The 16,456-nt window shown below is 36.7% G+C and overlaps 1 protein-coding gene across 6 annotated transcripts in view; it reads left to right on the top strand.

The window, feature by feature from the left end:
* The window catches only part of LOC113108296 (histone deacetylase 4-like), a 201,100-nt gene that overhangs the window by 154,537 nt on the left and 30,107 nt on the right, over positions 1 to 16,456 (top strand). For all 6 annotated transcript variants that reach the window (XM_026271246.1, XM_026271245.1, XM_026271250.1 and 3 more), the window contains 5 exons: positions 2,566 to 2,673; positions 5,366 to 5,421; positions 8,183 to 8,270; positions 10,144 to 10,263; positions 12,431 to 12,528. In XM_026271246.1, the coding sequence (XP_026127031.1) occupies positions 2,566 to 2,673; positions 5,366 to 5,421; positions 8,183 to 8,270; positions 10,144 to 10,263; positions 12,431 to 12,528 (470 nt within the window). The remainder of the gene's footprint in view (positions 1 to 2,565; positions 2,674 to 5,365; positions 5,422 to 8,182; positions 8,271 to 10,143; positions 10,264 to 12,430; positions 12,529 to 16,456) is intronic.

Here is a 16,456-nt window from a genome sequence, read left to right on the forward strand (position 1 = left end):
TTAGTGTAGTTTACTAAAACTAAAACCTAAAAAAAGTTTTCATTACTTGTAATAAAATAAATGTTAACTGAAATAGAATTAAAAAATAAACTTATTTTATTTCCGCTAGTATTTTAAGGCATCCTAGTTTCAGTCCAGACTAAATGTCTAAATTTCACATCTTTTAGCTCTCTCTCTCTCTCTCTGTTATCCTCTCTCTCTTTTATTTCAGCACTAAATTGCTCTCTTTCATTAGCTCACTCTTTCTCATTTCCCTATAGCTTTTCTCTTTCCCTGTTCCCCGATTTATATTTTTTTCTGTTTTAATGCACAACAGGCTCGTAATTCGTGACAAAGTCATTCTTGGCGGAGCTTGAAAAGACCAGAGGTTTTTTACGTTTCTCTTGAGCGCTCATGCCATTGAAAAGCTGAATTCATAAATGGATGGAGGATATGTATTCTTAGAGGGAGACCCAGGGTTCGGAGCGCCTCAGCAGTTCTCCAGATTTCTCACTTCCCTCTCGCCGTCTTTCTTGTTGCCAGCTTGTTGTTTCGTTAAGAGCTTATTTCGGCCGCTTCCCCTCCACATGCTGTTGCAGAGACGCAGACCGTCCTAATATTCCTTCCTCTAAGTTGTTTGGAGCACTTTAACAGAAATGAGTCCAGTGTTTGTATGTGGTTTATTGGAAAACCGTACTGTAAGTAGAGCGTGATTTTGTGGACGAGAAAGACGTTTTATTGGCAGTCGGTTGATGGATATTGGGTGTACAAGAGAAGACTAGTTCAAATATAGTATATGGTTATATATTTATCAAATCAAATATTTTAATAATAATATAAAATATATATACATCATTGCAAATGTTGGATTTTTTTCCTGTTTAACTTATTTCCCCATAAAAATAAATAAATAATAGCCTTTTTAAAAACTAATAATAATTTGAATCTTTATTTAATTTTTTTACTGCATTATTATATTTTAATTTGGGGAAATAATATATAATTACTACTTTAAGAAAAACACTCATTTGTAATATTAAACATAATAGTAATAAAAGGAAATAGATTTTTCTGTTTTCTTAACATGCACATTGGATTACAGGCCAAAAAGTTTTATGTTAAACAGCATTATTTATTTTTCAAATATTAAAAAATTTAAATTATTGAAAACATTGTATTTCTATTTATTAATTATTATATTATTATAAAATTAACATTTTAATTACTTAAAATAGTATTTTTTATAATTGTAATTATGTTTTTCAAACAAAATATATATTTTTTCTGATATTCTGGTCTTGATATATGGCTCGGATTCCATCTTGAATTTAATTCTATGTAATGCACACTTTTTTTTTTGTCCATATCCTCAAATATGAGCAATAGCAATTAATTAACAATTAATTACAAAATATATAACACAATTAATTATAAATATATAAAGCAATTAAAATGGCACTTCATGTCAGACTTGCACTTTGAGCACCTGTTGATCTATAAAGCCGGTAGTTTACGCCTCATGAATTATTCCCTCTTTTACCCATGACCCCATTTAAGTGCTGAAGTATTAGTGTGTGTGTGTGTGTGTGTGTTCATTTGTGCAGTAATTGCAGGCTGTAGGGCAGACGTGTGTGAGCATAATCAGTAATGCCTGATGAATGGCTGTTTTCTGTCTCTAAGCATTCTGGGAATGCCCCCCTTTCCAAGCCAGGTGTTTCCCGCCACTATTTGCCTGCTCGTGTCCTTTGGGTTGTGCATTAGGTGTCAAAAGAGCCGCTGGCTTCTTTGTGAGCATGTTGTTGGGTTTGTGTGTCGTTTTCCCTTCCTGGTTGCTCCGTAATCAAGCTCCTCTGTGAGAAGGAGAAGGGCACAGGTTGGGAACGGTTGGGTGCGGAGTCCTCATGTACTGTACTGTGCGCGTCTGTTTGCCGTCCGCTTGAGAAAATGTCTCACTTCTGTCATTGGTGAAAAAGAGACTTTCCCCTGTCCTCATAAGCATGGGTTCATGAGGACACACTTCCTAAGAAACCACTAAATGTTGTTTAGTGTTCACTAACTAAAAATTGTCAGTGCAATTATTTTTAAGTACACTACAACAGGACTAGCTACAATATGACTTTTCAGAGAATCATGACTTTTCATGAAATGTTAAATCTATTAATAACATATGCACGACACTATTTACTCTTGTGTTTTTTATTAATTTCTAAAAAATTTTTTTATAATTTCTAATATTTTGTATATAATAATAACATTCAATAGTATATTCTTTATTATTATTATTTTAGAATTATTTAATGTTTGTAAAAATGTGTTTATATTTATGTGTATGTTTAATTTTTATATATATTTCTTAATTTTTTATCCTATTTTATTTTGTTATTCTTATTATTTTATTGATGCTTGTATATTTTAAGTAGAACCAATGCAATAATGTACTGGGTAAAAGATACCCAAGATATAAATCATGTCAGCTAGCTCAATTAGCTTGACTTAATAGCTACCATGATAAAAACAGTTATTGTTGTTGTTAGCATTTCCAGTATCATCTCGACCCTAAATTGACGTGTGTCTGTGTGTTAACAGGTTGACAGTGACACTATCTGGAATGAAGTTCACTCGTCCAGTGCTGCTCGTCTGGCTGTGGGATCTGTGGTGGATCTGGTGTTTAAGGTGGCTTCGGGAGAGCTGAGGGTAAGACTGACACTCTCTCACACTCTCAGTGGTCACACATGTGGATTAATGGGGTCATCGGATGCCCATTTTCAACAGTTTGATATGATTCTTTAAAGTCTTAATGTAAAGTCTATAGCATACTTTGGTTAACATTTCTGAGTAATAGTGTAAAACAATGCTTTGTACAGGGTTAAAAACAGCTCTGTTTACAGCAAGCTGTTATGTTCATTTAAATGCAAATTAGCTCTGCTGACTCCGCCCCCTCTTCCGGGCTGCTTCCCGAGGGATTAAACTGGCCGCATTCATTGTGAAACCTGCTAGATCAGGGTGCATTCCCTTCAAAAACAAACATAATCCGCTGCGTCTTGAGAGATGTTGGGAGTAAATGACGACTGCTGTGTTCATTATTACTGTACATCCAACAACAAAACACCTCAGTCGCTATGGAGCCATACTTGTCTACAACTGCTCCGGCGGTGAAACAATGCTGGACTGATGACAGTCACTCAGGGCGGGTCCAAGGTAAAACACCAGTGTCAATCAACAATCGTGGGAGGGGCCTGGTCTGTGTGACATCACACTGACAGGCATCTGAGAATGGCTTGACATGACAAAGGAGTAATGATTTTAGGAGATTATAAAAAAATCCCTGGGTGGATATTTATCATTATAGGGTGGTTGTGTACAAACTGCCAGCATACATTTATGTTCGAACAACATGTATAAGTGAATTTTGCATTCAATGACTGCTTTAATGATCATCCAATCAGAATTTAGACTGAATTATGAAGTTCACATATGTGATTTCTATTAAAAGCTTATTTCTGTCACAGAGTAATAATACAAAAATGTAATTGAGACCTTTTTTTTTCTTGTAAGGATGCAAATTCAGAATTGAGCCATAAACATGCATTTCTGGGGAGAAAATAGGGCTATGCAATTAATCAAATGTTTTTTCAATGCGAATCTCGTCAGTAAAGCCAGTCCTGTGGTTAATAGTAAATCATCATCACCTGCTTTCAGATTGAGCAGCATTCACTAGACAGATCCATAGTTCACTGACAATCATGCAGTATCACGTTCATAATAGCAGATTAATCACATTCTATTTCGATTCGATTATGGCTAGCTTTTTTCTGAAGTGAAAAAAGTGGAAAATAAAGTGACGTGACGTACAGCCAAGTATGGTGACCCATACTCAGAATTCGTTCTTTGCAATTAACCCATCCAAAGTGCCCACGGCTTTACTGACAAGATGTGCATTGAAAAAATAGTTGATTAATTGCACAGCCCTAGATTAAAAAAATAATTTATGGCATGTAAAATACTGTATTTCCAAAAAAAAAAGGTCAAGAATTTAAAAAAAAAAACTGAATTGCAAGATTTAAACTCAACATTCCAAAGAAAAAGTCAAATTACTGCTATGTAATTTATGAGAAGAAAAGTAAAAAATATGAGATGTAAAAATTGCAAGATATAAACATATTTTTATTCCATGGCAGGAATGAGCTTCCATAGATTTCCCCTCCAATTGTTTGAATTGTAATGAGGTGAACTGTAGCCTCCCCAGTGTGTGTGTCTGGGGTCAGGTGACCTGGGGCATCCTCAGAGCTCACAGGAAGTGACCCAAAAGACAATCTACTCACATAATGCAAACATTCCATAGCGTAACCTAACCCCGAGTGAGCTGCCGCCCACCTCAATAACATAACACTAACATAACCCTTGCTTCAGCATCAAGCTTGCCCAGAAAAACACAATACACCTACAACACCAGCTGCAGTCCAGACACACTTCATTCTCTGTTTCACACTCTATCTCTGGATATAATAATATCCTCTGGAGTAAGGAAGGATAATAATATCATGAAGCTGCAGGCGCCTCAGTGTGAACTGTGAGGGAACACAGCATCACACGTTAGCAGACTTAAAGTCCTCTCCCTAGCAGTAGCTGTGGGACGCATGTGGCAACGTGGTTGCATCCACATGGAAATGCTGTTTTTGCAAGTATACCCACACTCATCAGTGTACTGCTGTGTCCAAAACAAGCTCAATGCAACAAATTCTGTTCTCATTAAAAATGAAAAAGATATTTAGCATGAAATGAAAATCACAGCTAATTGGGAAAAAATAAAGATGAATTTACAGTGAAAATATCAATAGTCCAAAAAACAAACTTCTTATAAAAAAAGTAAACAAATAATTATAAAGCAACAATAACAATTCGTTATCCAAGGAGTAATAAATTAGCTTAATAAATAAAGTGTAATATTAATAATAATAATTAATGATAATTTATATTTTTAAGACTTTATTTTAAATATATTATTAAAATGTTTATTAATTATTATATTGTTATTTAAAATATATATATATTAGAAAGATCATTATTACTTTTATCTTAATTAATTACTTATTTAAAAAATAAAATAAAATGCACAGTCTTTTATCTGCTCCCATAAAACTTAAGTATATTACAATATTTTGACCCAAACAAGGTCTTTGTGATATCATTACGTTTTCATTAGAGTTTACCGTGTGTGTGTTTTTAACTAATTAACAGATGTTGTTTTGTTTTCTTTTTGACCAAGCACCTGGTCTAGTTATGTTGGGATGTGTGCACATTACTTTTAATTGAAAATCATTCATTTAAGATACTGAGTTAAGGTGATTGTTGTGACTTAAACAGTTGTGTGTGTGTGTGTTCACAGAATGGCTTTGCTGTGGTACGACCTCCAGGACATCACGCTGAGGAGAGCACTCCCATGTACGTCCTCACTGTCTCTCTGTGGTCTCCAAAGAAACTACACAGCTGATATCAGCATCACTGTAAACACACACAGCATCAGAAGTCAGTTTGTTACACATTGTCCTCTCACATAAATGAATTCCAGCAGTGCAGTGGACCGCCTGGGCTTCCAGATCTCAGTCTGGCTTCAGTACAGTCATCCAAATTATCAGGGAGGTGAATACAGCACAGTAGGCCAACGTTATCTCCACACTGACTCACGCCAGTTTTATTTGGAAGGACTAGCGTGTGTTAGAAACTGCATGTTTTTTGAGTAAAGTAGAGCTTGGAGTGTCTTTTCTGTATCCAACAGTGAAAGGGATTCCTATACTGTAGCTCGACTTTAGAAAAAAAAAATAACGTTGAAGCTATTTTTACTCAGACAATTGCTTGAAAATTTCACAAATAATTACAAAGAAATTATAAGTATTACTGACATAAACTATTACTGAAATAGTATTATGTATAAGTGTAACAACAAATCAACTATATATATAGAGAGAGAGTGAAATGCAAACCAGATTCCAGAAAAAGTTGGGACACTGTACAAATTGTGAGTAAAAAAGGAATGGAAAAATTAACAAATCTCATAAATTTATATTTTATTCACAATAGAATATAGATAACATATCAAATGTTGAAAGTGAGACATTTTGAAATGTCATGCCCAATATCGGTTCATTTTGGATTTGATGAGAGCTACACATTCCAAAAAAGTTGGAACAGGTAGCAATAAGAGGCCGGAAAAGTTAAATGTACATATAAGGAACAGCTCGAGGACCAATCTGCAACTTTATTAGATCAGTTGGCAACATGATTGGGTTTAAAAAGAGCCTCTCAGAGTGGCAGTGTCTCTCAGAAGTCAAGATGGGCCGAGGATCACCAATTCCCCCAATGCTGCGGCGAAAAATAGTGGAGTAATATCAGAAATGAGTTTCTCAGAGAAAAATTGCAAGTTATCATCATGTACAGTGCATAATATCATCCAAAGATTCAGAGAATCTGGAACAATCTCTGTGCATAAGGGTCAAGGCCGGAAAACCATACTGGATGCCCGTGATCTTCAGGCCCTTAGTATGTATGTGTCCTGTATGTGACACCACTGCATCACATACAGGAATGCTACTGTAAAGGAAATCACAACATCAGCTAAGGAATACTTCCAGAAAACATTGTCAGTGAACACAATCCACCGTTGCCAGATAAAACTCTATAGGTAAAAAAAAGAGTCCATATCTAAACATGATCCAGAAGAGCAGGCGTTTTCTCTGGGCCAAGGATCATTTAAAATGGACTGTGGCAAAGTGGAAAAAATGTTCTGTGATCAGACAAGTAAAAAGTTCTGTTTGAAAAACTGGGACGCTATGTCATCCGGACTAAAGAGGACAAAGACAACCCAAGTTGTTATCAGTGTTCAGTTTAGAAGCCTGTATCTCTGATGGTATGGGGTTGCATCAGTGTGTGTGTCATGGGCAGATAACACATCCGGAAAATCACCATCAATGCTGAAAGGTATATCCAAGTTCTAGAACAACATATGCTCCCATCCAGATGTCATCTCTTTCAGGGAAGACCTTGCATTTTCCAACATGACAATGCCAGTCCTCATACTGCATCAATTACAACATCACGGCTGCGCAGAAGAAGGATCCGGGTACTGAAATGGCCAGCCTGCAGTCCAGATCTTTCACCCATAGAAAACATTTGGTGCATAATAAAAAGGAAGATGCGACAAAGAAGACCTAAGACAGTTGAGCAACTAGAAGCAAGAATGGGACAACATTCCTATTCCTAAACTTGTCTCCTCAGTCCCCAGACATTTGCAGACTGTTATAAAAATAAGAGGGGATGCCACACAGTGCTAAACATGGCCTTGTCTCAACTTTTTTGAGATGTGTTGATGCCATGAAATTTAAAATCAACTTTATTTTCACTTAAAATTATGCATTTTCTCAGTTTAAACATTTGATATGTCATTTATGGTGTGTTCTGAATAAAATATTGAAATTTGAAACTTCCACATCATTGCATTCTGTTTTCTATTCACAATTTGTACAGTGTCCCAACTTTTTTGGAATTGGGTTTGTAGGTAGGTAGGTCAGTCGGTCGAAGAAACTGATTTCATAATTGATTTTGTAAGAGTTTGAGACCGTTTCTCTATTTGGAGCTTTTTCTGTTGATCTGGAAGCATTTTCTCGCCCACTTGTTTGAGCTGTTTTGGAACATGGTGTCCTCAATGCTCAGCTCTTCAAGTTCAATGCAATTTTATTTATCTTAAAGCTTGATGGTTTATCCAAATAAATGTCAGGTATTGTTAAAGGGGGACTAAATTCCCTCTAATTGCTGAGCTTTGCCGCTCTAAAAGGCTGGAGCGTCACAGCCACTTCTTGCATCCTTATTCCCAGTGCGTCTCCCTCATTATGGAAAGGTTAAAGTAAACGAGTGTTCCTCGGTCTCTATGGTGAAAGGTTAAATAAAAGGATTGTTCCGTGGATGGCGTGTTTGGGGAGCAGACTGAGGTTTGGTGCCAGGCCTTATTCTTCCGCTGTGATGTCAAGCCAGGACACAGTGGGTGAATCGTGTCATTAGTGAAATGAGACAATCCATCAGGCCAGGAGGTCCACTTCACAAACACACACGATCAGGCCCTCCACCACAGATCACACACCAGCTGACTGCCCCGCTTCTGTGTTCTTTCTCACAAGCTGTTTTCTGCTTTTGTTTATGACACAAATAACAGGGGATTTTGCTATTTCAACTCGGTCGCCATTGCAGCCAAACTCCTGCAGCAGAGACTCAACGTCAGTAAGATTCTCATTGTGGACTGGGTAAGTTCACACTTAATCAGATCGTATTTTCTCTATTATTTTCTCTATTATATATTTTCCCTTTCCTACCAAATAATCTCATTTCAAACTGATTCCCATACAGTGACATTGGTGCATAATATAACGATGGACAAAATTGCAAACATCATTTTCTGTAAAATATATTTATTTTAATATTTTCACAATTTAATTTATATTATATATAAATATATTTAATGTTTATAAAATTTTTCTTAAATATATACATGCATGGATATGTATTTATGAATGCATAATAAATCTACACACATACTATGTAAACAAAATCTTATTTTGGATGTGATTAATCGCGATTAATCGTTTGACAGCACTAATATATATATATAACACTAATATATAATATAATATGTTAAATATCATTATATATCTTTAAACCGTTACGCTGCCTTAGAAGCCTGTCCAAAATCAAGAGGTGCCTTTGTGCAAAAACCCTGCCTGCAGAGTAATTGCCTCATAAGGCAGCAAGTCAGCTGACTAGGCTTTTGGACGCAGCAATTATTCATAACTAATTAATTATTGAAACTGAAACATGTTAAGACATAAAATATTAAAGTTTTTTTTTCATTTTTTTTTCATGAATGTAGTATTGGCACTGGTTATATTAGCATTATAAATATTTAGGGCCCTATAATACAACCGGCGCAGTGTGTTAGCTAGTTTCAGTCCGGCGCCGTTCGCATTTTCCCATCCAGCGCCACGTCGTTTAATTAGCAAATGCATTTGCACCTATTTGTGCGCCCATGGGCGTGCTGGTCTACAAAAGAGGTGTGTTCTTGCGCAATGCTGGCGCAATGCTATCTTATGGAGCTGAAAATCGACTGCGCCATAGACCAACTCAAACCTGGTCTAAAGTCTGGTGCAATGTTTTTTCTTTGTTAATTAAAGAGACTTCATGCTGCTTATTAAACACAGGGACACACAGCAGCACACAAACAGGCCAGATATATATATATAAATGCCTATGCGGAAAAATAGATAGTCATCGCATGTATCAGAATTAGGCTATCTATTTACTCGCACACTATCAGCTTCGTTTCATCTCGGAGACACGTTCTGTCTTGTCCGTCATGGCACGAGCGCAACTGGCTCTTAAAGGGCATGGAAGATGAGACTATTGCATGTTACACCCAAAAAAACACCCATTACTCATTAAGAGAATAGGGACAACCCGTTTAGACCATGTGCCTGGGTGCGCCAACCATTTTTCCGTCGTTAAAATAGCAAAAGTGGATTTGGACAGTGCCCTGAGTACACCTGCGCCGTGCGCTTTACATTTTACTTAATGTATTACTTATTAAAGTGCATCAATTTATTTTTACTAACTTACTATTTTTTTTCTGTAAACTAAATATTAAAATAAAAAAATTAAGCAATAAAACAGTTTTCTGGCATGTTGGAGGTTGTCCGTCTGATCCTGGGCCAGCGGTAGTCTGAAGTGTGTCCACATGCGCAGGAAGACGCGTGGTGTCAGGGCAGGGCTCTGCTGGGGTCATTAGGGTTTCTGGATGCCTTGTAAATGGCTTTAATTTCCTCCTGTCTGTCACACGGCTCTTCTGACAGACCTGCCGTATGCGGGGAAGCCGACCGTGACGTGTAGTGGCAGACATGAAAAGAAATGAACAAAAGAATACAGCTCTCTTAAAAGGCCCTCCTGCATCTCGGATGACTCGAAATAGATTTTTACACGCTTTTCATTCCGATGCGAGTGACGAGATGTCTTTTTACAGCGTCTGACTTTCACATTGTTTAACCAGATATTATTGTTTTGTGCCGTTTTGACTAGATTAACGAACAAACAGATGACATATGAATGGTATGTACTGTTGTGTTTCAGGATGTTCACCATGGAAATGGGACTCAACAGGCCTTCTACAGTGACCCTAATGTCCTGTATGTGTCTCTCCATCGCTACGATGATGGGAACTTCTTCCCTGGCAGTGGAGCACCTGATGAGGTGGGTTTCATTAACATTTTGACAGGATTTGATGTTCACTATTATTCAAAAGTTTAGGAGCAGTAGGGTTTTTGAAAGAAGATTCTAATAATACCAAGACATTTGCATTTCTTTGATTAAAAATAGTCAAAACTTTTTTTTCTCTTTTTTTTCAAAAAGAAAAAATTTAAATATAAACAGTGTAATTTATTTCTGTGATATAAAGCTGAATTGTTTGCAGCATTAATCCAGTTTTGCTATTTTTGTGCAAAGTGTGATTTTTTTATTTTTTATTTTTCCAGGATTCATAGATGAATGCAAAGAAAATCTTTGTTAATAATGTGCTGGGGAAGTTTTTACTCTCACTTTCGATCAATTTAATGATGAATAAAAGTATTTCAAAGAACGAAATCTCAGTGATCCCCAACTTTTGAATGGTACTCTGTATCACCCCCATTTTCTTTTGTTTATAATTGTTTCCAGTAAAAGAAACCTAAATGTTACCAAACAGCCATTGTTGCCATGTAGATTATAAATGCAAGAAATACAACAGTATTTACATATGCATGTAAAACCAGTATTTTGGCACAAAAGTTTGAGACCACTTTGAAAATCTGTATTCCAAGATCAGATTTAAACCTGAAAATAAACACAGCTTTGGGGTTTTGAGAAATGTAAAACTAAGAAAAATTGGAAAACCTAAAGACAAAATGCGCTATTTGTGCTATTTCACATCAACCTGACATGAGCAGATCAAAACAGAACACGGCAGTTCTTCTTTTCCCTCTTTATTTGACTCCAGTTTCTCTCAGTTATAATTAATGCTCATTATCATTAATCTGGTAAATCAGCTCCTGCCTCTGCACTAATGAGGGGATTGAAATTTAATTGACTCCGTTGTAGCCCTAAATTATGGTATTAGTCAAAGTCCGTTTGGCTTTCAAGTAAAACCTCATTACAGTTTCACTCTGGTCATAATTGTGGGGATTTGTCCTTTATTGGCTCTGTGATATCAACCTTAATTTAGTGGTTTCTCTGGGGAAATTGAATGTGCATGATTCATAATACCTGCTCATCTGCTCCAGTAAGAGTTTACTAAACCGTACAAATACAGGGGCGTAAAAAGGTTTTTTCCCCCTTCCTGTTTTTTTTTTATTTTACTTATTTTTGGCATATTTGTCACACTTAAAAGATTCAGATCATCAGACTAATTTTAATATTGCACATAGTTAATGCAAGTAAATACAAAATGCAGTGTTTAAATGATGATTTCATTTATTAAGGGTAAAAAGCTGTCCGAACCTACCTGGCCCTACGTGAACAATTAATTGCCATGTCTTGTTAAATCATGCAAGATCTGTGATTAACCAGATTATTTTAGAAAGTGGAGTTAAATTTCACTAACCACACACAGGCCTGATTACTGCCAGACCTGTTGAATCAAGAAATCACTTAAATAGAATCTGTCTGATGAAGTGAAGCCATTTCTAAGACTTTGGGACGCCAGCGGACCACGGTCAGAGCAATTATCCACAAATGAAGAAAACTTGGAACAATGGTGAACCTTCCCAGGAGTGGACGGCCTACCAAAATGACTCCAAGAGTGCAACGACGACTCATCCAGGAGGTCATAGAAGAACCCAGAACAACTTCCAAAGAACTGCAGACCTCACTTGCCTCAATTAATGTCAGTGTTCATGATTCAACATTAAGAAAGAGACTGGGCAAAAACAGCATCCATGGGAGAGATCCAAGGCAACAAACAAAACAAAACAAAATAGGTTTTGGAGAGGCCGAGTCAACGTCCGGACAGAAATCCGATTGAGATTCTGTGGCATGACCTTAAACCATCCATTCATGCTCTAAACCCCTCCAATAAACAATTCTGCAAAGAAAGACTCATGTGAAAGACTCCTTTCCAGTTATCACAAACACTTGATTGCAGTTGTTGCTGCAAAGGGTGGCACGACCAGTTATTAGATTTAGGGGGCAGTTACTTTTTCATGTAGTGCCAGGCAGCTTTGGACAGCTTTTTCCCCTTAATAAATTAAATCTTAATTTAAAAACTTTTTACTTGCATTATCTTTATGTAATATTAAAATTAGTTTGATGATCCGAATCTTTTAAGTGTGACAAATATGCAAAAAGAAACAGCTGCACTGTAATTGAACTGTACTTGTGTCTGTAGGTGGGCATCGGGCCAGGCATGGGCTTTAACGTGAACATGGCCTTCACCGGGGGTCTGGAGCCACCCATGGGAGATGCAGACTATCTGGCAGCATTCAGGTAACACCGTCACCCATATATACATTTTACACCAAAATGACAGACGGTCTATATAGCCTTCACATACAGTAGCATATTAGGGTCTTTGTTTACATATAATTCAGCTATGCATCTATTTGCCATCGTGAGCTGACAGTATTTGCCATCATGAGTTTTTGTACTAGAAATCAAGTCAAAAGAGTTCAAACTCTTTAATACCTAGAAAGTAATTTTTGCTGTGTAGTATTTATCCCATTATATCCTGTTATTAGCCCTCAGATACTGATGTTAGTTGTTTCTGGTTTGAGACCAGCATGGTTTAGAGGCTGATTCTGAATCAGTGTTTCAGACCCAGAATTGCATTTTATTTGAAAATCTGCAGAATGGATCCAAGTTAAGCAGTGACAAAAGTGATGAAAGACTCAGTAGACCCTTAAACTGACCAATCAGTAAATACTCTTAACTAACACGGAGTGATATGTGCCTTACAGTGTTTGTTATGTATTTCTCTAAGTGTATAGTTATTTACACCCTTAGCCTATTGATATTACCAGCAGCTGCAGTCAGGGATTTTTATGTGGGCACATATGGCAGAGAGTGGCCTGTTAAGGGCTGAATTTATCACAAGGCCAATGTGATTTTATTGAATGGGCAACCCCAGTGACCTCACAGCCAGCAGAAATACTGTATTTCACCAAAGTGTGTGACTCAAAAAAGGATTTGATGATTGAGAATGCAGGAAAATCCATAACTGACTCTTGAAAGCTGCAGGGAAAACACTCCAGTTTGTTGAGTTGGATCAATGAACTTCGTCTTTTTCAGCCTGACATAAATCGATAGGAAGGACATTTAAAAAACTATTTAAAAGAGAAGCAAAGTCTCTGTTCCAAAACCTGGTGAGCCTTAATAGGATAGTTCACCCAAAAATGAAGATTCTTTCATCATTTACTCACCCTCATGTCATTCCAAACCTGTATGAGCAGCTTTCTTATGTTGAACACACAAAAAAAATAAATAAAGATAAGATATTTTGAAAATTGCTGGCTTGATTACCAGCAATTGTCAAAATATAATCTTCTATGCTCAATGTAAGAAAGCAACTCATACAGGTTTGGAATGACATGAGGGTGAGTAAATGATAACAGAAATTTCATTTTTGGGTGAATTAACCCTTTAATAGGCTACTGCTTCTAAAGTGGAACCTCATAACCGACCGATTTGAAACGATCATGAAACGGTTTTGGTGTTCATTGAATTTTATTCATTTTTGCTTATTTTGCTGATTCATTATAAGATTGTGTTCTTAATCAGAATTTTGAATCATCATTTGTCAAATTAAGGTTTGTTAGCTAAATATACACACACACACACACACAGTGGGTACAATGAGTATTGAACACATTTTTCTCAGTAAATATATTTCACAAGGTCCTGTTGACATGAAATTTTTCACCAGAAAACAAGTAATTTCAGAAGTTATGTTACATGTAATAAAAGGAATGACACAGGGAATAGTACTGAACCCATGAAAGGGGGGGGGGGGGGTTGGGGGGTTGCAAAAAGGCATGGAAAGCCAGTCAGTAATTAGAAAGCAATCCTGGCCTTTGACAGTGTAAATTAATATCAGCTGATTCAGTCCCAACACAGGATGATGAAGATGAAATGAGGATGGACATTTCAGCCAAGGAACTCTCAGCTGGTCTCAGAGAAAAGAAAGTAAAGCTGCTAGAATGGCCAAGCCAGTCATCTGACTAAAGAAGGAACCTTTAGTATTTAAAGACCGTTTGTGTGGAAGAATGGGCCAAAATCACAGCTGAGCATTGCATGCATACAAACAAATGCTTGAGTATGAAGTCATTCCATTTCGTTACACGTAACTTAATTTCTGAACTTTTTTGTTTTGTTTTCTTTCTATGAATGGATTACTTGGTTTCTTACTGACATCTGGTGAAAATTTCAAATCAACAGCACCTTTAGAAATATATTTACAGAGAAACATAGTGACGTGTATATATATAAGCTAAGAGTTTTATAAAATTTGTTTTTAAATATTTAATTTATTAAACATATTTTTATTAACTATAAAATATGTATGTATTTTATTTTATTTTTATATATATAATTTAATTAAGTTATATATTTATATTTTATTACTATATATTTTATTACTCTAAACAAAAAACATTATTTAGTATTGCCTGCCGGCTTGGATCGTGTTTTCACTAAGCTTGTCACAGTGCATTATAGTATTATCTCATCCGTACAGAATGCACATGATGCTGCCTTAAAATGTGGTCAAAAGAAGGTATTTTTTTAATTGTTGCTGCATACGTTTTTGCTTTTGTGTCAGTTTCATGATCTTTTAAAATGAAAACTACAGAGCCAAACCAGCTCACTGGTTTAATATTGCCTAGCCAACACCCATATGACAGCCAAACAGTATGAAAAGCCCCATTTTCACAGGGATTTTCATGAACTGTAGGCAGTTGTTAGAGAATTGGTTGGAGAATGGGGTCTTGTAACAATTTGTATAAGCACTGCTCATCCGTTGAACTGTCCCTTTTATCTGTAGCAGGGGCTGATGGGAGTCTTTGATGGCGAGCCAGTAAAGCTGAGCCCCATTAGCATTGGTGTTTGGGGCTATTAATAACCCCCTCCCTCACGGTGCGGGCGCACGGCCGATTCGAGACGCTCTTTGAAGAGGGGCCTCCGTGCCCAACGTCTTCAGGCTGTTACGGCAGGTAGATGGCTAAAATATGGCCTACTGCAGGGTGATGATAAGACAGGATAGTCCTCGCTCATCCCTTTTTTTTTCAAAAACAGACCACCTCCTCCTCTTTGACCCAATCGGCCTGCTCTCAGTTTGTCCGACTGTTGTCGTAAATCTCTCCCCAACACGTCCTGGATAAATTCACCTCACCTCCTTTCAGCTGCCCTTCCTCACGCAGGGTCTAAGCGATGCCAGCTGAGTCCGACCCGTGATCTCATCTGCATCACCAGTATTAAGATGCTCCGGTTCAGCTATTGAGAATCAGTCAGTTGGAAAAGATTTTAAGCTTTGTAGTTTGATGCACATCTTCCTTCGTGAAAGACTGCAGGGATGTGAATCGCTTTAAGTCGCTTTACGTTTCCGTATGACTCACAGACAAGTGTGTTGCCAGCCGCTGTACTCATACCCTGGCAAACACCTTCACTCTACCGGTCCATTCATACTGATTCATCCATGGCTACCAGGCGTCTGCACTTCTGTCCCACCCAGAATGCTCTCATCCCCCTGTAGACCGTCTGCTGTTTCAGGGTAAACAGATCATTTTATAATTGCCGTGACACATGTTGTCACTTACTTTTAGATTGCAAAGAGTAAAACCGCAATGCACATGATTTATATATAAAAAAAAAAACTGTGATATGATTTTAATTATTATTTGCAGTTATTTTAATTTTGAAAAACATGCATGTCATATATTTATTACGCAGCTGAGACAATTATCGTAATAGCAAAATAATTTGCAAAAACTAAAAGTATCTGACATTTGTAAGTAAATTAAAAGCATTTGTTAGTTATTATTTCAAATGTAAAAGATAATATATTTTACAACAGATCTTTACTGACTTAGTTTGATTTCATTTTTACAACTGGAACTTTTTAGGGGGGGGGAGCTGCTAAATGACTAAAAGTAAGTTTTATTGAGAAGTTGCTTATTCAGACATGTATAATTATTATTGTAAAACTGAAAATAATCATTGTAAAGCAATCTATATTGCTGTTATTATTATAATAATTATTAATGTCAAGTGGAAATGCTGCTGCCGTTGTGGAATGACCCAAACCGTCTTGGTGTCAGCGTTTGCCTTCTTCATGAGAGGAGCTGTGTAGCTCAGTATATATGTTTATTACTTTACTGTTTGAGTTACAGGGGCACTTGAACTATAATTTTAATTAAATTAC

This window comes from Carassius auratus, chromosome 9 (assembly GCF_003368295.1).
Source record: "Carassius auratus strain Wakin chromosome 9, ASM336829v1, whole genome shotgun sequence".
Classification (NCBI taxonomy): domain Eukaryota; kingdom Metazoa; phylum Chordata; class Actinopteri; order Cypriniformes; family Cyprinidae; genus Carassius; species Carassius auratus.